Source organism: Bubalus kerabau, chromosome 6, assembly GCF_029407905.1.
Source record: "Bubalus kerabau isolate K-KA32 ecotype Philippines breed swamp buffalo chromosome 6, PCC_UOA_SB_1v2, whole genome shotgun sequence".
NCBI classification, from domain to species: Eukaryota; Metazoa; Chordata; class Mammalia; order Artiodactyla; family Bovidae; genus Bubalus; species Bubalus kerabau.
In genome coordinates this window covers 20,775,382-20,796,316 of record NC_073629.1, presented here as the reverse complement: position 1 = coordinate 20,796,316, position 20,935 = coordinate 20,775,382, and the positions used below count along the sequence as shown (strand labels likewise).

The following is a 20,935-nucleotide window of genomic DNA, read 5'->3' as shown; positions in this document are numbered from 1 at the left end:
TGTCCTGGTTTTAAAAATAAGATCCTATGGACTTCCCTGGTGGTGCAGTGGATAAGAATCCACTGACCAATGCAGGGTCATGGGTTTGATCCCTAGTCTTGGAATATTCCACATGCTGCACAGCAACTAAGCCTGTGTGCTGCAATACTGAAGCTCAGGTGCCCTAGAGGCTGTGCTCCACACGAGAAGCCACCTCAGTGAGAACCCTGCACACCGCAAGCAAGAGTAGCCCCTGCTCACTGCAAGTAGAGAGAGCCCGTGTAAAGCAACGAAGACCCAGCACAGCCAAAAATAAAATAAATAAGTAATAATAAAGAAATAGCACTTAAAAAATAATAAAGTCTTGTGGCCTGGGAAACGTCTTAGTTGGTAACAAAACAGGGTGTTTGGTCCCTCTACTTTCTCCCTGCATACTATAGACACTAACTTATCAGAAATTCCTTCTAAAATACATGCTGATTTCCTTTCTAACAAATTACAGCTTTGAACTTTCTAGGCTGTGCCAGACACTACTCTAGGCATTAGGATTATGGAGGTAAACAAGGTAGACAAAGTCTTTTTAAAGCCTATATACATTCTACAGGGCAAACGTACAATAACCAAAGAAATATGTAATATAAGTACTATAAAGAACCTGGAGAAGGGAATGGCTACCTCCTCCAGTATTCTTGCCTAGAGAATTCCATCAACAGAGAAGCCTGGTGGGCTATAGTCCATAGGGTTCCAAAGAGTTAGACATGACTGAGCAACTAAAACTGTCACCTTCTTTCAGTATAAATAAAAATAAATGGTAAGGGGATGCAGGGTGTTGGGAGTCATGGCTATATTTTATTTTATTCTTTGGCTGTGCCATATAGCTTGCAGGACCTTAGTTCCCTGGCTAGGTATCAAACATCGACAAGCAGTGAAAGCACCGAGTCCTAACCACTGGGCTGCCGTGGAATTCCCCAGGGCTACATTTTAGATAATATAGTCAGAGGATGCTTATCTGAGGAAATATTTGAGCAAAGACCTAAGTAAAGTGAAGGTACAAGTGATGCAAAGACCTGGGGAAAGAGCTGGGAATAATCTTGGTATGTCTGAGAAACAGCAACAAGTCTAATGTACCCAAAGCTGAGTGAGAGAGGAGAAAGGAGTTGGAGAGGTGGTTGGAGAGGCAGGTTGAGACCAGAAAATGTCATGCTTTACTTATCATGGGTTTTATTCTGAGTGTAAAGGAAGCCATGAGAGGGGTTAGAGTAGAAGAGTAATAAAATTTGTTTTTTGATTTAAAAAAGATCATTCTGGCTACTATGTAGAGGATTGACTATAGGCAAAAGAGAGGGAAAGTGACTATCAGTTGGGAGATTATTGCAATAGACCAAGAGAGATGCACAGTGGCTTGAACTAGAGTGGTAACAGTAGAGGTACTGAGAAGTAATAACATTTGGGGTAATTTAGTGATGGTAGAAATGACAGGATTTGCTGACAGATTAGATGTAGGATATCATATGAAGAAAGAGAAGATGGCTCTAATGTTTTGGTCTGGAGTAAATGCTGTTGGCATTTACCAAGATGGAGGAAATTTGCCTGGAAAATCCCATGGATGGAGGAGCCTGGTGGGCTGCAGTCCATGGGGTCACAAAGAGTCGGACACGACTGAGCGACTTCACTTTCATCTTTCACTTTCATACATTGGAGAAGGAAATGGCAACCCACTCCAGTGTTCTTGCCTAGAGAATCCCAGGGACGGGGGAGCCTGGTGGGCTGCCGTCTATGGGGTCGCACAGAGTCGGACATGACTGAAGCGACTTAGCAGCAGCAGCAGCAGGGAGTCAAGAGTTCTATTTTGAACGTGTTAAATTAAAGAGGCCTAGAGACACACAGGTGGAGAGGTCAAATGGTAGACAGTTAGACATGGAGTCTAACACTCAAGTTATAAAGGTAAGAGTCCTCAGCACATACATGATGTTTAAAACCATGAGACTAAATGAGATCATCTAAGGAGTGAGCTGAGAGAGATGGGGAACTGAGGTCTAATGTTGCTTATTGATTTATAACTCAAGACAGGTATTTATTACACCACTTCACTGAAATCTCTCTTGCCCAGATTGCCACTCACCTCCATCTTGCCTCATTAAACAGTTTTCAAGTCTCATCTTACCTGCCCTCTTAATGTTTGATGTACAATTTCTTTCTCCATTCTGAAACACTTAATTTAACTTCCAGAGGACTGCATTCTTCTGGCTTTCCTCCTACTCTACTTCACAGTTTAAAGATCTATTGGGCACATAGTTAATACCTTTAATTTTTGCCTCAGGTCAAAGTTGTCTTATGCCCCTATAACTGTGGAGCCTCCATTTCTCATTGATCTGCATATTAAATAAAACTCCTCCCTCTTTTTTGCAAAGACAATCTTGGTCCATTTTGAGGGCAGTCTGACCAAATGTGTCCTTGTCAGGCTCCTAAATTTTTCTAAGTCCATAGCAGTTGTATCTCTAGTTCAGCTAGCTTTCTAAATTTATAGATCTGCCCATTATTGGCAACATAGACTATCCAAATAACTAAGGATCTTCTTAAGTAGTTTAACCTCAAAAATCTCCAGTGCCTAATATTTAGGGAGATGTCCCTGAAGAAATATGTAGTTCATCATTCTTCACTTATATGCTCTAGTTTTATTCCTGGATTCAGTCAAACCATCAGAGGGTTTATAATCAGGTATTTTGCATTATTTTGGCTCCCATAAAATAATTTTTACTCAAGTATGTTTTGGTATTAAGTCATTTATGTATATTGCTAGACATTATGAAAGCATTCTGTAAAACTCATAACTGCATTTACATTGGGATATTGCTGAGGGCATAGTTTTCTATATCAGATCATATTCTCTTAATAGAAATTTAAAGGAGGAATAATAAAAAATAATAACTATGATTTATTATACATAATCTGTGCCAGATACTATGTGATAAATGTTTTACATACATTATCTTGTTTAATCCTTATAGTAATCTTGAGACTATTATTCCCATTTTACAAATGGGAAAACTGAAATTTATTCAAGATATTAAATAAGATGTTAAATAACCTGCCTAAGGTCACACAGACAGTAAAGGAGCTAGGATTCTAAGTAAGATCTCCCTGACTTCAAAGTTAATGCTTTTATTTATTATGCTATGCTGCTGCTGCTACTGCTAAGTCGCTTCAGTCGTGTCCGACTCTGTGCGACCCCATAGATGGCAGCCTACCAGGCTCCCCCATCCCTGGGGTTCTCCAGGCAAGAACACTGGAGTGGGTTGCCATTTCCTTCTTCAATGCATGAAAGTGAAAAGTGAAAGTGAAGTCACTCAGTCGTGTCCAACTCTTAGCAACCCCATGGACTGTAGCCTTCCAGGCTCCTCCGTCCATGGGATTTTCCAGGCAACAGTATTGGAGTGGGGTGCCATTGCCTCCTCCGTTATTATGCTACACTGTATTATAAAAAGGAGCTAAATACTCATATCCAGAAAGGGAGAAAAATTCAGGGACATAGAACAGTGTTATATACATACCAAAAAGATTAAGTAGAAACAAAAGGAAAATAAAAAAAACCAAGAGGCCAATTAGAGAAAGACCGCACATTGTTTTACTGAAGGTTAACTTGGTATCATTGGAAGTCACATAGAATCTAACCTTTCAGGAGAGCATTAAGAACAAGTTTGATGATATTAAGAGGGCTTTGTTTGAGTAAACCTCTGTGGAGCCTGGAATTCATGATTATGTCCAATCTGTCTTTGTTGGGCCAGCAATTGTGGTTGTTCATAACTTTTTCCCTTCCTATCTCACATCTCTTTCTAACAGGCTGCAGTTCTCTCAACTCATTTACTTTCTCTCAGTTCTGGACTTTGGCACATTTACCTTCCTCTGTTCTGATTACCCTTCTTCATCTGGCTATTTCTTTCTCCTCCTTCAAGATTCAGTCAAATAATCTGGCTAAAAGGCCTTCCCAGACTCCCCAGGCTAGGCCAGGTACTGTTTTGTGCTTCCACTGCAATGGATGCATACCCCCATCTTAGCATTTATTACATTCTATTGGGATGGTCACCTGTATCTGCCTGTTTCCTTGACTCTACGTTTTAGACATGAGTATCTTGAAGGATTTTTTTTTTTAAATTTTTTAAAGTCACTCAGTCATGTCTGACTCTTTGCAACCCCATTGACTCTAGAGTCCATGGAATTTTCCAGGCCAGAATATTGGAGTGGATAGCCTTTCTCTTCTCCAGGGGACTCTTCCCAATCCAGGAATCGAACTGATGTCTCCTGCAATGCAGGGGGATTCTTTACCAACTGAACTATCAGGGAAGCCCCCCCTCCCAAAAAAAAAAATCTTGAAGGATGATAGAGAAAGGCTGTATTTTTCATTGTCTAACACTATACTTGCTGCATGGTAGGTGCTCAATATATGTTTGTTGAATCAATGTATGAAATGAAGATGTAAACAGGAGCAAGAGACTATTCTACCACTAAGGAGTTTATATTTTAGTGAATGGAGCATGATTTTTAGAAATAGCTATAACAGAAGCTACAATTTGCTAAATGCTATAATAGAATTCATAAAGCATTGCTAGAGTTTAGAAGTTAGAGAAACAATTCTGAGTTAATGAATTGGGTATGGAGAAGATAGCACTCAGGGTAGGTTTTGAAGAATAAATAAAATTTTAATAATTTTTTTTAATTTTAAAAATAATAAGTCGTTTGTTAAAGATGATTTCAAAAATACATAAAGGGAGACAAAGACAACCTTTTCATTTTTTGCTGTGCCACAAGGCATTTGGGATCCCAGTTTTTTTCTTGGCTGTGCATGGCATGTGGGATCTTAGTTCCCTGACCAGGGTTGAAACCAACATCCCCTGTAGGGGAAGCATGGAGTCTTGACTCACTGGACTGCCAGGGAAGTCCCCAAGACAACCATCATTAACATTTGGTATAATTCTTTCTGGTCCTTTAGTATAATATATATCAGAGAAATGAGCTATATATATATTTTTCTCTTTGAAAGACTTTTTTTCTTTATCTAGAGAAATGAGCTATAAACTTTATACTTATACTGAATATAAATATTGTATTTATATGTATTTTCCCACTTAAACACATATTCCAAGTATTTTATTCAGTTATTGATAATGATCTCAATAAATATAATTTCTAATACATGGGCTGATTATATCATAATTTATCTAATACTACCTATTTTTAGGTATTTCTGGCTGCATACTAGTTTTCATTATTAAAGAAAAAAATGCTACATTTACATACATACATACAAATCAGGTATGAAGTTTTCCCAAAATTCAGGATTATTTTCTTCATATACATTCCAAGAAATGGAAATAATTGGATGAAGAATACGAACAGTTAGAAAGTTCTTGATTCATATTATCAAATTGCTTTCAAGAAGGATTGTAAAAATTTTACAATCCTTCCACCAGAATATAGGAGGGTGCCCATTTGACCACAGACAGTGGGGTTTCTATAGATAGCAATGGGCTTTAAGGGCATTTCAGAAAGATGAAATGGCATAGGTAACAAATTAGAAATAGCTAAGTGTCTCTACATTTAGGGAATGATGAGAAAGTGGTTCACTGTGGCCAAAGTGTGAGTATAGGTACATGAAAATATAGTGGAAGAAACGTCTAGAAGGCTATGTTTGAAGGCACTTAGTAGAGACCCTTGAATGGCCAGAAGTTTAGACTTTACTTTGATGAAAATGGTAGACTATTTAGAATTTTGACCATAGGTTTAGATGATACATATTTTAAGAAGATATTTCCACAGCTGAGTGAGAATTGAATCTGAATTAGATAATGTCATTAGCAAAGGAAAAGAGAAAACCCATATAAAGTGTGATCAGAGGCTTGAAGGACAGGGCTGTGTGGGTTTAGGGAGAGAAGGAAAAGCACAAGATGATACCAAGGCTTTGATAATCTGAAAATGGTAATGTATTACTAAAAATAGAGAATAATTTTCCTTCAAGCTTATTCTAAAATCTAGACATATTATATCATGATGTATTGTATTTTGTTGTTCTAATTCTTGAGTGGACTGTGAGCCCCTACAGCCTATCCTTACAGAATAGGATAACTTCTTACTAATTTTTGTATTTCCATGGCCTAGATACTGTCTATCTCATTGTAAGATGCCTAGTAAATGCTTATTAAATTAGCAAGTGCTGAGAAGAGCTTTTGAATTAAAACTCTAAAAGATGTATGATCTTTGAAAAGAAACTTCAGTAGAGAAGAGAATTTAGCATACCTACTGTAGGGAGTAAATAAGATATATAGAAGCTAAAGTATTGCTCCATTTTAAAAAGCTATCACTGGTTTGGACCCAAGCTGATTAGTGCTGTGAATAGGTTTTAAATGAACCAAGACATTAATCACTTCAACTGTTTCCCAAAGGGCCATCCAAAGACTACCATCTTCTTTGTGAGCCACAAGGTGGAAAAGGTAGAACAGTACCTTTTTGTTTATTTATGATTTATAGACTATGTATTTTCCATAAAGATCTCAGGGCTGCTAGGGGTAGAATTATTTAATTTAAATGCAGAGTACATCATGCAAAATGCTGGGCTGGATGAAGCACAAGTTGGAATCATGATTGCCAGGAGAAATATCAATAACCTCAGATATGCAGATGACACCATCCTTATGGCAGATAGTGAAGAGGAACTAAAGAGCCTCTTGATGAAAGGGAAAGAGGAGAGTGAAAAATCTGGCTTAAAGCTCAACATTCAAAAAACTAAGATAATGGCATCTGGTCCCATTACTTCATGGCAAATAGATGGGGAAACAATGGAAACAGTGTCAGACTTTATTTTGGGGGGCTCCAAAATCAGTGCAGATGGTGATTGCAGCCATGAAATTAAAAGACACTTGCTCCTTGAAAGAAAAACGATGACAAACTTAGACAGCATATTAAAAAGCAGAGATATTACTTTGCCAACAAAGGTCTGTCTAGTCAAAGCCATGGTTTTTCCAGTAGTCATGTATGGATGTGAAAGTTGGACCATAAAGAAAGCTGAGCGCTAAAGAATTTACGCTTTTAAACTGTGGTGTTGGAGAAGACTGCTAATGCATGTATTGAGGGGCTGTTGGGTGCCACATACTGTGCTAAGGATTCAAGGACACAACATAATCTCTGCCCCAGAGGCATATACAGAATACTTGGGTGATAGTTAGGTGAATGAACAATTTAAATATATTGTGTAAAATACTCTAGAATGCAAAGGACATTTTATTTGCATAGGAAAAAAAAAAGACATTTTGCCCAGCCCAAGGATTTAGGGAAAACTTTCCGGTATAGATAATGACTAAGCTGGTTTTGAAGGAAAAGAAGGAATAAACCAAGTGAGGAAAAGGGATGTTCCAGGCAGAGGGACCAAAACAAGCAAGATATGAAGACATTGAAGATAAAATGATATGGATAGGAACTGTAACTGTGTATGCTTCAATAACCGAGAATGAAAAGTGTGAGACAAAGTGCCAGGAACTGAGTCTGACAGACAGGTAGGGACCAAACATAGGTGACTTGTCTTTTCTACTCAGGAACACTCATCTCACACTGACTGGTTCTAGGAGATAAAATTCTAAACTTATAGTCTAGACAAACCAGATTGAAAGTAGTATAAAGGACAGATTTAAGAGTAAAGGAGACCTGGGTATAAATCCTGAAAAAGCAAAAACACTAATTCAAAAAGATACATGCACACCAATATTCATAGCAGCATATTTTCAGTTGCCAAGACATGGAAACCACCTAAATGCCCATCAACAGATGATTCCCATGTGGTGCTAGTAGTAAATAACCTGTCTTGCCAATGCAGGAGACCAAAGAGATGTGGGTTTGATCCATGGGTTGGAAAGATCCCTTGGAGAAGGAAATGGTAACCCACTCCAGTTTTCTTGCCTGGAGAATTCCATGGACAGAGAAGCTGGGCAGGCTACAGTCCATAGGGTCTCAAGGAGTGGGACACGACTGAAGCAACTCAGCAATCAAGAATATATGTGTCCGACTCTTTGCGACCCCATGGACTGTAGCCTACCAGGCTCCTCCATCCATGGGATTTTCCAGGCAATAGTACTGGAGTGGATTGCCATTTCCTTTTCCAGGGGATCTTCCTGACCCAGGGATCAAACCTAGGTCTCCCGCATTGTAGACAGACGCTTTACCGTCTGAGCCACCAGGGAAGTCCATTTAATGGAATACTACTTAACCACAAAAAAGAATGAAATTTTATCATTTGCAGCAACATGGGTAGACTTGGAGGACATTATGCTGAATGAAATGAGTTAGACAGAGAAAAATAAATACTATATGATATCACTTATATGTGTAATCTAAAAAAATACAATAAACAAATGAGTATAACATAAAAGAAGAAGATTCACAGATACTGAGAACAAAGCAGTGGTTTCCTGTGGGGGTGCGGGGGAGTGGGTGGTACTAACTAGTGGGTGTAAGACAGACTCAAGGATGTATTACCCCAACTGGGGAAGGTAGCTGATAGTTTGTAAAAACTATAAATGGAAAGTAACTTCTAAAAATTATACAAAATAATTTTTAATTAAAAAAAAAAGTTTTTTAAATAAAGGAGACCAGCTAGAAAGCTACAGGGATAGTCCAGGCAAGAGATGTCTGAACTAGAGCAATAAATAGAAGTGGAGAGGGAGCAGGATCAAGAACAGACATGACATAAAACTAATCTGACTTATTGCTTGATTAGTTCTGGAGGATCTAAGACAAATTCATAGTATCTAACGGGGTAACTATGTTGTGTTGTGTTGCCTTTGAGTGAGATGGGAAGTTCTGAGAAGGAACCAAATGGTGGGGAGGGCACTGGGTTCCCTGGACATATGAAATTTGGAGAAATTAAGATACAGAGAAGCGCCTGTGTCCAGATACCAATTTTCATTAAATATACATGAAAGTATGAGCACATTACCTGTTTTTCACAAGCCAGTAGTCCTTCCCGTCAAGGTTGCCATAGCCAACCACGAGTACACCATGGTTCACATTCTGAGTACAGGAGGGGTCATAGTAGACACCTGAGAACAACACACGGTAAGGAAAAAGAGCAAGTGGTGTGTGCCACTATCTGATTAGCCTGTTTGGACGTATGTGAGGGACACATACTCTCATGTAAACTACTTAGGCTGCATGATTCTTTGCCATCCATGTCATACTTGTCACAACTGGGTTTTTCTATTGTTTGCTTTTTGGTTTCACAAAGTTTGGCATCAAGTTAATCACAGTTCCCTCAGAAAGCTCCTTTGATGAACTGCCACCTTTTCCACTTAAAAAAAAATTATCTATTTGGCTGTGCTGTGTCCCAGTTGTAGCCCATGGGATCTTTTGTTGGGGTGCGCAGACTCTCTAATTGTGGTGCACGGGCATAGTTGCTTCACAGCATGTGTGATCTTAATTCCCCCACCAGGTCTCAAACCCATGTCTTCTGCATGGCAAGGAAGATTCTTAACCACTGGACCACTGGGGAAGATCCCTAATTTTTTTTAAATTTATATTGTTGTATTTCTTTGTATATATTCCTAAATTGTTATGCATCTTCATCCTTTGCTGAATGAAATGATCTTTAAGGTGAGGCTTTAAAACAAGATGATAACCTTCTAGTCTGTTTAGCATGATGTTCTGTGCTTAGTGGGCGGCCTCCAGGTACTCTGCTGCGCTGCACCTACACCCCACTGTGGACCCGGAGGCTAGGCGCTCAGGCTCTGGACTCAGGCAGCACGGTTTCTCATCCCAGCTGACCACCTGCAGACTGTATGACTTTAGGTAGGTTAACCTAAGACATGTTTTTTTTCATCTGTAAAATAGGGTTATTATAAAGATTAAGGGGCTTCCCAAGTGGTACTAGTGGTAAAGAATCTGCCTGCCAATGCAGGAGACGCAAGAGATATAAGTTTGATCCCTGGGTCAGGAAGATCCCCTGTTGGAGGAAATGGCACCTTACTCCAGCATTCTGGCCTGGAAAATTCCAAGGACAGAGGAGTCTGGCAGGCTATAGTTCATGGGATCGCAGAGTTGGACACGACTGAGCAACAAGCACACATGGAGATTAAATGAGATAGTGTGTAGAAAGAATTTAGCATCGAACCTGGCATGCAGTCTTAGTAAATTTTTTCAAGTCTTACTTCACTAATGAGAACTGGGTGTAAAAATACATGTATGAAGTGAAATGAGATGGAGGATTCCATTTAACCTAATCTAAGCTTTCAGAGGCAGAGTGATGGGGAAGGAGGACATTCTTTCCTCCAATGAGAGGGCAGTACAAAGCATGAGGGTAATGTGTCTAGGTTTTTACCAGTTTTGTAGAGGAAGAAAGAAGAATGGCTCGCGTCTATACCAACAGACACAGGTCCTTTATTGGCCACGGCTTCTTTTAAGGCCTCTTCGCTGCCGAAGGGAAGTTCAATATACCTTGAACATGTGGCAGCTCGATTTTTTACATCATACTGGCACCTTCCATCCTGTGGGGAAAGGATAAGTCAGAAAAAGAAGTGGACTTCAACTTCCTTTATAAATTGACAGTATCCTAAGTCTGGATTGCAAATATGTTTTCTTTTCTCATTCATCCTTTCAAGTATCTAAGGCTCTTTCTTATTTTTAAAAAAAGAAATATTAAATCTTCCAAATCCTAATAGCTCTACGTTTCACCACTAACAGAGGAAATATAGAACTCTTCTATTGCTTTAAATTGTGAACATCTTCATGTGTACAAAAGTTGCCAGGGTAAAGTCTCTCAGACTCTAGGTGGATTGTTAGGGAAACACTACATTAAGACTAGACTAGAGCTTTAAAATCTTTTTGATGGTATAATGCCTGCAAGATGATCTGAAGATTAAATATTGGTTTGATTGTTCAGTTGCTAAGTCGTGGCTGACTCTTTTGTGACCCCATGGACTATAGGTAGCCAGGCTCTTCTGTCCACGGGATTTCCCAGGCAAGAATACTGGAGTGGGTTGCCTTTCCCTCCTCCAGGGGATCTTCCTGAACCCATGTCTCCTGCATTGACAGGCAGATTCTTTACCTCTAAGCCACAAGGGAAGCCCAAATATTGGTTTAAAAATACCATATCTCAAGTGAGAAAGGGGAAGTTGCAAATTCATGTTTGTTGTGTATATAACTAGGTTTTAAAAAATGCCTTATAGGAAAAAGAACTTGAAAGAAATAAACCAAAATAATAGTGGTTAAGGCAGGAGGGTTTGAGTGATATTTTTATCTTTTTTAAATTTTCTGTCCTATCATTTAACAAAACGTGTGGTGAGACTTGGAGGAGGAGGAGAGCATTATTTAACTCTTTAGTAAGGTAGAAGAATTGTGTGGTTGATGATCTGAGAATAAGGTTGAGCACAGGAGTTTGCAAGACAAAAAAGTTTAAATACCAGGCAGATATACAAAGAATTTTAAGGAAGGTTTGCTGAAAATTCATTTTTAAGCATGAACTCCACCTGCTTGTTTTAAATTATTGTGCCACTGATAAATTAAGAAGGCTGCTGCATAAGAAAGAGAACTCTTAAGAATTTAAGAATTCTTGATTGAGTTTTGTTCTCCTTCTCTCTCTCTGTTTCACACACACACACACACACACACACCACGCAGCACTGCTTCTCAAGCACTTGGCTTGGTGATAAGTTTAGTACAGTGAGTTGGAGGGATAACATAAGGTTATCCCTCCTTATAAGGGGCAGTACAAAAAGTTAACTTGCAGGCACACCATGGCTTTGTAGGGATAGGAAGCTTCTGAATCGATGCCATTGTTGTCAATGATATATTGGAAAGCCTCTGTCATGAAGCCTCCATTGCAGCCTTTATTCCTATATTTTGCAGTTGAGCAATCCACCAGGTTCTGTGCACTCAGAGACACCAGCTTTCCTGTTTTCAGCTTCACTTGTGCTTCCAGGGCTCCCACAGCACTGAAAGCCCAGCAAGAACCACAAGCACCCTACAACAGAGACAAAATCACAAGGGCAATCATAGTTAGCAAGGATGGCTTCCATAATGCAAACTGGGCAACTCCCAACATGTCAGCACTTGCATCAGTTCAGGAAGAGCTCCCCCTCTACCATTTCCCCTCCCCTTAGACCATGGCAATGATTGTTCTCCGAACAAGTCTTAACTTTAATGAATATTTATGAATGGCTGACCTCATGGCATAGTTGCCATATTCAAATATGTTAAGAAACAGTATTTACTGAGAATGTACCAAATACCAGCTGTTTTCACCCCATAATAGGGGAGATAGATGCCAACAGGAAAGGGATTTTTGAGAGGAACTAGGATGATTCCTTGACCTAAAACACCCTTCCTCCTGCCAAATGTTGCCTGAAAGATAAGACTAGCATTTTTTGGACATTTTTAGCTTTAGAATTTTTTGATCATAAGTTATTTTACTGGGAAGCATAAATAGAAAAACACAAAGCTGCTTTAGTTTAAAAAGGTGCAGAGGGGTCCAAGCCACATCATAACTGCACTCCCTCCTCCTCTCATTTCACTTGGCTGCCTATTGGAAGGAAGCAAGTTCAGTCTGCTTTTGGTTAAAGTAAAATCACCCATTGAAATGCAAGCACTCAGAGAAGGAGCTCATTAAATTATTAATATTTATAGTGAACACTTAGATGGGTAGTTATAGGGTCTTCTCAAACTTTAACAGAATTCCACTGAGAAACTCAAAACTAGTTGAAAGACAAATATCTAGATGGAAAAGAATTACGAGATTAGCAGTATCATTCGTTTCTTAATTTTTATATTTTTCTTTGGTCACAGGCTTGGGGCAGCTTCGAAGGACATTGATTCTTCTCCCTTATCCTGACCTCCAAGGTGATATATATGTTTTATCCTTGCGTGCTAAGTTGCTTCAGTCATGTCTGACTCTTTGCAACCCTATGGACTGGAGCCTGCAAGGCTCCTCTGTCCATGGGATTCTCCAGGCAAGAATACTGAAGTAGATTGCCATGCTCATCTCCAGGGGATCTTTACAACCTAGGGATTGAACCGTGTCTCTTGTGTCTCCTGCAATGGCAGGCAGGTTCTTTACCACTAGCACCACCACCTAAGAAGCCTTTTATCCTTAGTTATCCCTAATTAATTTAGGATTTTTGTAGCTTTTTTTTTTACAAGAAAATTAAAGGAAATATAAAAATATAGGAACACATTTATAAAGCCCCTATTTCTTAGCAATGTAAGCCTTAGTCAAGAACTAACTTGATGGGTACAACTTACAGGTCACATTTAGCTTTAGTTATTTCCTCTCTATCAATCCTGAAATTCCTAAGTGAGATGGAGGAATAAACTTTTTGATTGAAATTTTCTCACACATATGATACTATTTCTCAAATAACTGACTGGTGGAGGGTCCAGTGCAGTTGATGGATAGTATGAACACTAAAAGTCTTTCTTAAAGACCTATTTGCTAAATTTACAGTTTTTTGCTTAGTCAAATATGATGCTAACTGTTGGTATTCTCAGCACTATGGGAAATAAGAAAAGTATGATATGTGGTCCAGGCCCTTCAGAAGGTCACAGTGTAGATGGGAAGATAAGAATAGCAAACATATTTAGAAAGTAACCTAAAAGGGACTATAAGATTCACTGCTAAATGATACAGCTAGACTAAGTATTTAAGGAAGAGAGACCTCTACCTGAGGTACAGAGGCCTAAGATGATAATACTCACCTGGTATTTCACTTCAGTAACACACCCCTTCTCTCTCCAGTCCATAGAATCAGGCAATTTCTGATTAGGGTCTGACTTGTAAGTGACATTTCTTGGCCATTGGCTGGGAACTCTCAAGGAACTCATCAAAGATATCACTTCTTCACTGGTCTACAGAGATATACACATATGTCCTTTCACTTATATCCTTATGGTCAATATCTTGAAAATTACAACTGTGAATATATTTAACAACTGAGAAAAACCAGTGGAGTTGTGACTAACATAGATAACTATCTGGTAGGTGAATTATCCAGGTCTCTTTAGTCCTACACTTTGCCGTTAGCATCCCAGTCAGACATTGGGAAGGAGAAGAAGAAAAGATAAAAAACTAAAAGTTACAGAGAGGCATATTTTTCTTTCAAAGCAAGGCAGAATTTTATAAGAAGGGTTCTCTAAAAAGTGGACTAAACTGATTTTGCTTATGAGAAAGAACTGTAAAAGATTCCTGCATTTAATCCACTTAGGGTGTTCCCTTCCAAAGGGTACTATTATTCTTAATTTTGGCCACAGTGAAAATTTTTTGTAAGATAGAGCAGAATCTAATAACTAATGAAAGGTTACTTTATATTAATACCCACACTCCCCCATTAAGAAAGCAGGTGGACCATATTACATTATCAGTTTAGATTTACATAAGTATGGTAACGTATTCTAAAATGTTGTGAGTAGTCTTTAGGCAATATTTTCTAAAATTAATAAAAGTAAAATTAACTGTGGTCTGTGAGTTTAAAATATTCCCCTAAAGAGGGATTTATTAAGGAAAGTGGTCACAGTGTAAATCAATAAGGAATCTGCAAATTCTTATGTCCCTAAATTCTATTTTCTAATTTTATGTTCATATACATATAAAACACTCCTTTGTTGTTTACCTTCAAATTGCCTTTGGGGAGACAGAAATCCAGTCTACCCAAAGATGAATGTAGGATTATTTATAATTTACCTACCATGTCTCCTAGGTGGTTCATGCCTAGCTCATATGAATGCATTCCCATTGAATGCTCCAGATTGTGAAGCGTAACAGTTTTTAGATTCTTTTCCCAGATGAGACGCCGTGCTACTTCCTCATTCTAAAATAAAAAGAAACATCATTATACTGAATCCTGCACAAATGTGTTCAATAATGAAAATATACATATTATGAAGCATTCCATTAAATGTGGATCTGTCTGGGAGCATGCAAATAAATGGATATGAATAAATAAGCGTAACTGGGAAAAACTGCACACCAATCTTAACTCTTCCTCTTAATTGTTCTCTTGGTGATTAATATCATTTTAGATATGTACAATGAACTTCCTCAATATGCTAGAAAGGTTTTTTTTTAGAAATTGCAATTTGTTGGAAGTATATTCTTTGTAAGTGGTAAACTCACTTAATCATTATAGGCCTTTTAAAACATCTTTTTAAAAAAAAATATGTATATAATTATTTATTTATTTAGCTGCACTCTGTCTTAGGTCTTAGAAAAAATCCTGCAGGATCTTTGTTAGAGCATGCGGGAACTTTAGTTGTGGCATGTGGGATGTGGCATGTGGCATGTGGGATCCCTGAGCAGGGACTGAACCGGAGCCCCCTGCATTGGGAGCAGGGAGTCTTAGCCACCGGACTACCAGGGAAGTCCCTACCCTCACTCTTGAAAAATAGTTTAGTCTGATTATAAATTTATAGCTGTTTTTCTTCAGTTATTTGAAGGTATTTCTGAATTGCCTTCTAGTATCTATTATTGTAGATTAGAGGTCTGTTGTCAGTCTAATTGTTGTAATGTTTCTAACTTCAGTAACTTATATGATTTTCTTTTTCTCTTTGATATTTTGCAGCTTCACTACATGTTTGTGGGTATGGGTTTCTTTATTTTCCTCTGTGTAGTATTTTTGACTGGAAAGCACTTTCGACTAGAGGATTCAGGAACATTCTTTTTTCCATATCTGGAAAATTCTCAACCAGTATCCCTTCAAATATTGCTTCTGCATCATCATTCCATCAGATGTATTTGGAGCCTCAAACTTTCTTTCATCTCTTTTACCTGCATTTTCATAGTTTTTCCATTTTATTTTTGTGTGCTGCCTTCTTGGTGAATGCCTCAGTACTATCTTCCAGATCTGATTCTATCCAGCTCTTTCCAGTTTGGAGTTCATCGCTTTTGTTGAGTTCTTATTTTAATGACTCTATTTTTTCATTTCTGAGGTTTCTAATTGGATTTCTAATGCATTTCACAATTTCTTTTTCATTCATGTAGATGTCATTCCATTATTCATACTTTAAAGAATACCTTTGGTCCTATTATCTTAATTTTATCCAGCATAAATTCATATTCAGGCTACTGATTTTCTTGGCCTCCAGGAGCTTAATTTACATAGAATGCAATATACATGGTGCCTCTTAGAATTGCTGACCCTCACCTCCACCCATAAGGCCACAGTTTACAACAAGCCACAGCCCAGTGAGCAGTCAGCAACAACTCTTTTCTGTCTAATTTCATTGAGTGTTAGAACCCAGGCCTAAGTGCTGGTTCTAGGTAGTAAGTAAGTCTAGGTAGTAAGTCTAAGCAGTCCCTCTGCCTTCAAGCAAGACTTTACTGTTATCCTAGTAAAAGACATATACAGATATACTTCCAAACCACTAGAGTGAAAAATAAAATAAAGACAAATCTAATGAAGTATAGGAAAGGAAAAAAAAAGAGGAGAACTGTGAGATAGATTTTAATAGTGGGGTACTAATCAAAAGTCTCTTGCACTCCTCCTAATGGACTAGAATCATTAAAAAGTAAGATAACATTCATTTAACCAGATAGTGGTGCTAACTGCACATCTAACTTTGGTTAACATGGAAATTAGAGGCCTGCAATTTTCACCCTCACCCATAAAGGGGAATGGGTGAGGGTGAAATTCATCACTACTAAGAAAACAACTCAGGGCATTTTTATATAAAAATCACATCAAATAAATAAATTTATATATAATCTTTGCTTACAAATTCATATATTATAGTTTTAGATGGAGAACGAAACGGCAACCCACTCCAGTATTCTTGCCTGGAGAATCCCATGGACAGAGGACCCTGGCAGGTCGCAAGAGTCAGATATGACTTAGTGACTAGAACATCATAGTTTTAGGACTTAGTTATTTGAAGCACCAGGGTTAAGTATTAAACTCAATCAAGAAGTATGTTTAGAAATAAAAACAAAAGTACAAAGTGGGAAGTGAGAGTCAAGAAAAAACATCTGCCAGTGCTTCTCTGTGCCAGGGACTGAGGACAGGTCTTTTTGTTCCTCAAACGTGCACTCTTTCCCTCTTGGCCTGGTACCTTCCCATGTGAGGCCTTCCCTGACCATACTGTCACATGTGGAAGATAATCACTCCCAACCCCTCACAGCCTTCACCGAAGACCCTCCTCCAACCCCCTAGGTCTTGCTTTATTTTGTTCCACTGTTTGCATCATATTGTTGTTCAGTGGCTAAGTCATGTCCAGCTCTGTGCGATCCCACGTACGGCAGCACGCCAGGCTTCCCTGTCCTTCACTATCTCCCTGAGTTTGCTCAAACGCATCTCCATTATATATATGCTTATTTATTTGCTTCTTTCCTATCTCTCCTTTCAGAATATAAGTGCCCTAAAAACAGGAAATTTTTGTTTCTTGATGAAATTCTAGGGCCAAGAAGAGAATCTGGTAAGAAAATGAGTGTGTAACATTTACTGAAGACACTGCTTGTCAAAATATGTAGGGGGGGGGGTACTTCCCTGGTGGTCCAGTGGTGAAGATTCCATGCTCCCAGCGCAGGGTCAGGGTGCAGAGTTCGATCCCTAGTTAGAGAACTAGATCACATATGCCGCAACTAAGTTCGAATTCCACAAGTAAGGCCTGGTGATAGTCATTCAGTTGTGTCCGACTCTTTGTGACCCCATTAACTGTAGCCTGCCAGGCTCCTATACTTCCGTGGAATTTTCCAGGCAAGAATACTGGAATGAGTTGCCATTCCCTTCTCCAAGGGAATCTTCCTAACCCAGGGATTGAACCCAGGTCTTCTGCTTTGTAGGTGCATTCTTTACCATCTGAGCCACCTGGGAAGCCCCAAAGTCTGGTGCAGTCAAACAAATATTTTTTTTAAAAGAACATGTAGGGTACTTGAGTAAAAGCAAATTGCTCAAACGGCAGTCAATCTACCTTTTCTTTGTATTGTTTCCCATAGGTTTTCTTCCAGAGATCCCAGTGATGATCCAGAGTGGGGTCTCTGTGCACTTGTGCCATTGCAGAGGAGCACAGCAGGAGTGCCCACACCAGCCAGTTCATTCTGTTAAAGGAAAGATGACACAGGAAGACTCAATATTAGCTGCACCTAATGTGACCATACTTTTTTCTCAACAAGAAGCAATGCAGAGCCTGTCAAAGAGACAGAATGTTACAAATCAGAATCATGCAGGAAACTTTTTGGATTATATACTGACAGGGAGTAACTGCAGATCTTTGTCTGAAATGCCACTTCCAATTCTAAATACCATTTTGATTTTCAAAAAATTTCCTGATATCTGGTAAACCAAATTTACATCCGAATTTGGGAGGATGTGGAGATGAGAGAAGCAGGGACTTTACAGGATTTGACAACAAATCTAATCCACGGGAAATCCTCTTTTCTCTGTTCCAAAATATTAATAATATTTAAGAAGAAGGCAAACCTTTGAAAAATCAGTTTATCCTGATAATTATTTAATACACAAGCTCTTCTTAACTGGTCTATTCAAATATCCACAACCTTCAGAGGTAGTTAAAAGACAACTCCTATGTACTACTTTCACATCCTTGGATCATTTTACCTTTTTATCCCTAAAAATCAAAATATCTGCTTCAAAAGAAGCGTTAACTACTTTTGAAAACATCACTTCTATATTTAATACAAAGCAACTGTTGAGTGACTAACTACCTCAAACTGGATTCTACTTTCTTTTCCACTTCTTTTTAATTCAAAACAGCTGTATTTTTAACCATATAAATCTTCAAATTATAGTCCAAAGAAAGCTATGTGTTAGCCTCAGGATTTAGATATTCAAGCCGACATTAAGCTTTTCAAAAATGGATTCTTTTTAGTCAAAAAAATAAGAGGCAAATTGAGCAACAATGATTGTTTAGTTTACTTCCTGAAAGAAACGATGTAAAACCTGGCAGGCAGAGCAAGCTAAAAACACCAGTGAAAGGTTTAAGGACCAAGTAGGAGAAAAAGGACAGACCGTACATACGTGATAGAACAAGCAGGTCCTCCCAGACTAAGAATGTTGACGGTGGGCTCTCTCCAAAGTTTTCAAAGGCAGCAGTGAGACTTCAGCTAAAGTGACTTTAAAAAGAAATTGGAACTTGTCACATGAGGCGTCCACAATGAGGAAGTGAACTTTCATTTCAGTTTCATTTAAAATCTAAGTAAGTGTGCCACCTCCAGCTCTCTCACTATGGTTTTGGAGACAAAGTGGGTACAGTAAATCAACAAAAAAGAGCCCCCAGCAAAAGGGATCAATAGAACAAACTCAGCAAAATAACATGAGTACAAGTTTACTCTTTAAACTCTCATCATTTTGATTATTCAATTTATCTAAAAACAGCAACTTTCAGATGGAAAATTTTAGTTATGAAGAGATTAGGAGTAAGTTCCTGAATTCCGGGTTTCCTCCATGATTTCCTAGGAAAAACTGCTTTATTGTTTTTAACACAACTCATCCATGATCTACTGTTGTCTAACTCGCACCCAGATGAGAATTCCCGTTTACCCATGGGTCAGTTTCTGAGTTCACTAATGCGTTCTCTTTCCTATTGCCCCTTCAATAACACAGGGTTTTAATTAAAATAGCTTTGAATATGTTTTGATGTCTAACAGGGTAGATCACTCTTATGTTTATTCTTCCTTATCGAAGTTGTCTTAATGTTTTGTGCCTGTTAACTTTTCCACATGAGTTTTAAAAATCAGTTTATCAAGCTTTCTGAAAACTTGTCAGTTTATTTAAATTGATATTTATATTGAATTAGTATATATATCATAAGTGAGTGAGTGAGTGAATGAGTTGCTCAGTCTTGTCCGACTCTTTGTGACCCCAAGGATGGGGGCCCACCAGGCTCCTCTGTCCGTGGGATTTTCCAGGCAAGAATACTGCAGTGGGTTGCCATTCCCTTCTCCAGGGGATCTTCCCCACCCAGGTATCAAACCTGGTCTCCCACATTGCAAGTAGACTCGTTACCATCTGAGCCACTAGAGAAGACATATGTATCATAAATATGTTCAATACACATATTATAAATTTGTGGAGACTCAAGATCATTACAATGTTGAATATTCTTATCTGTAGTAGACATTTTCATGCTTATGGTCATTTAGCTTTTTTTTATTAAAAAGTTTTATTGGAGTATAATTGCTTCACAATGTTGTTAGTTTCTGCTGTACAGCAAAATCAGCTATATGCACGTAGCTTTTGTTTAAAAAAAACACTTCTACTGTGGATAATTAGACATAAATAAACATAGAGATATGGTAAAGTGAGCCCCATGAAACCATTATCCTGCTTTAACAATTATCAATATGTGGCCAATCTTGCTTTATTTACCTTCCCACTTACCCAGATTATTTTGAACCAAATACTAGACATCAGATTATTTCACATGTAAATATATCAATGTGTATCTCTAAAAGATAAAGACTCTGAAATAAATAAAATTCCAATACCATTATTACATCTAATGTTCTCAAACATGTCAGTATTTATATTTCCCTATCTTAAACATTAAAAAAAAGTTTGCTCTGAGTTCCAAATACAGTCTGAACATTGGAAACCTTTGAGTCATTTTTGTATCATTATGAATTCATGGGTTTAACCATATTTTATGTGCTTCAATTCAATGCAGCTTTACAGTTAATGTTTCTCGTATTGTCCCATCTTCGGTCAGTGGAAACATTCAAAATGGCTTCTGAGTCCTGAGTCCCTATATTTGGCATGACATTAGTGCTCTTTAATGGACTCTTTTCTAATATGACAGACCATGGCAGGTTTATGTTGAACACTCCCAGCCCAGAGAGCTTTCTTACCCCTTTCATCTTGGAGGACACAGCTCACCATGTGTTCACTGACAGCCATATATGAACCAGGAAGGGAGCCTCACCAGACAGTGAATCTGCCAGCGTCTTGATCTTGGACTTTCCAGCCTCCAGAACTGT

The 20,935-nt window shown here is 38.4% G+C and overlaps 1 protein-coding gene across 3 annotated transcripts in view; it reads right to left on the bottom strand.

Annotated features, from left to right (window-relative positions):
* CTSS (cathepsin S) overlaps positions 1-20,935 on the bottom strand; it is a 41,640-nt gene extending 20,705 nt beyond the window's left edge. The window contains exons 1-8 of one of the 3 annotated variants that reach the window (XM_055584397.1): positions 20,807-20,935; positions 18,978-19,072; positions 17,911-18,037; positions 14,694-14,816; positions 13,708-13,857; positions 11,750-11,977; positions 10,337-10,502; positions 8,960-9,062 (exon numbers count right to left, since the gene is read on the bottom strand). In XM_055584397.1, the coding sequence (XP_055440372.1) occupies positions 8,960-9,062; positions 10,337-10,502; positions 11,750-11,977; positions 13,708-13,857; positions 14,694-14,816; positions 17,911-18,036 (896 nt within the window). In that variant the 5' untranslated portion in view covers position 18,037; positions 18,978-19,072; positions 20,807-20,935. Of the gene's footprint in view, positions 1-8,959; positions 9,063-10,336; positions 10,503-11,749; positions 11,978-13,707; positions 13,858-14,693; positions 14,817-17,910; positions 18,038-18,977; positions 19,131-20,806 lie in introns of those variants that run through there. The other 2 variants (XM_055584398.1, XM_055584396.1) reach the window with 2 other exon arrangements.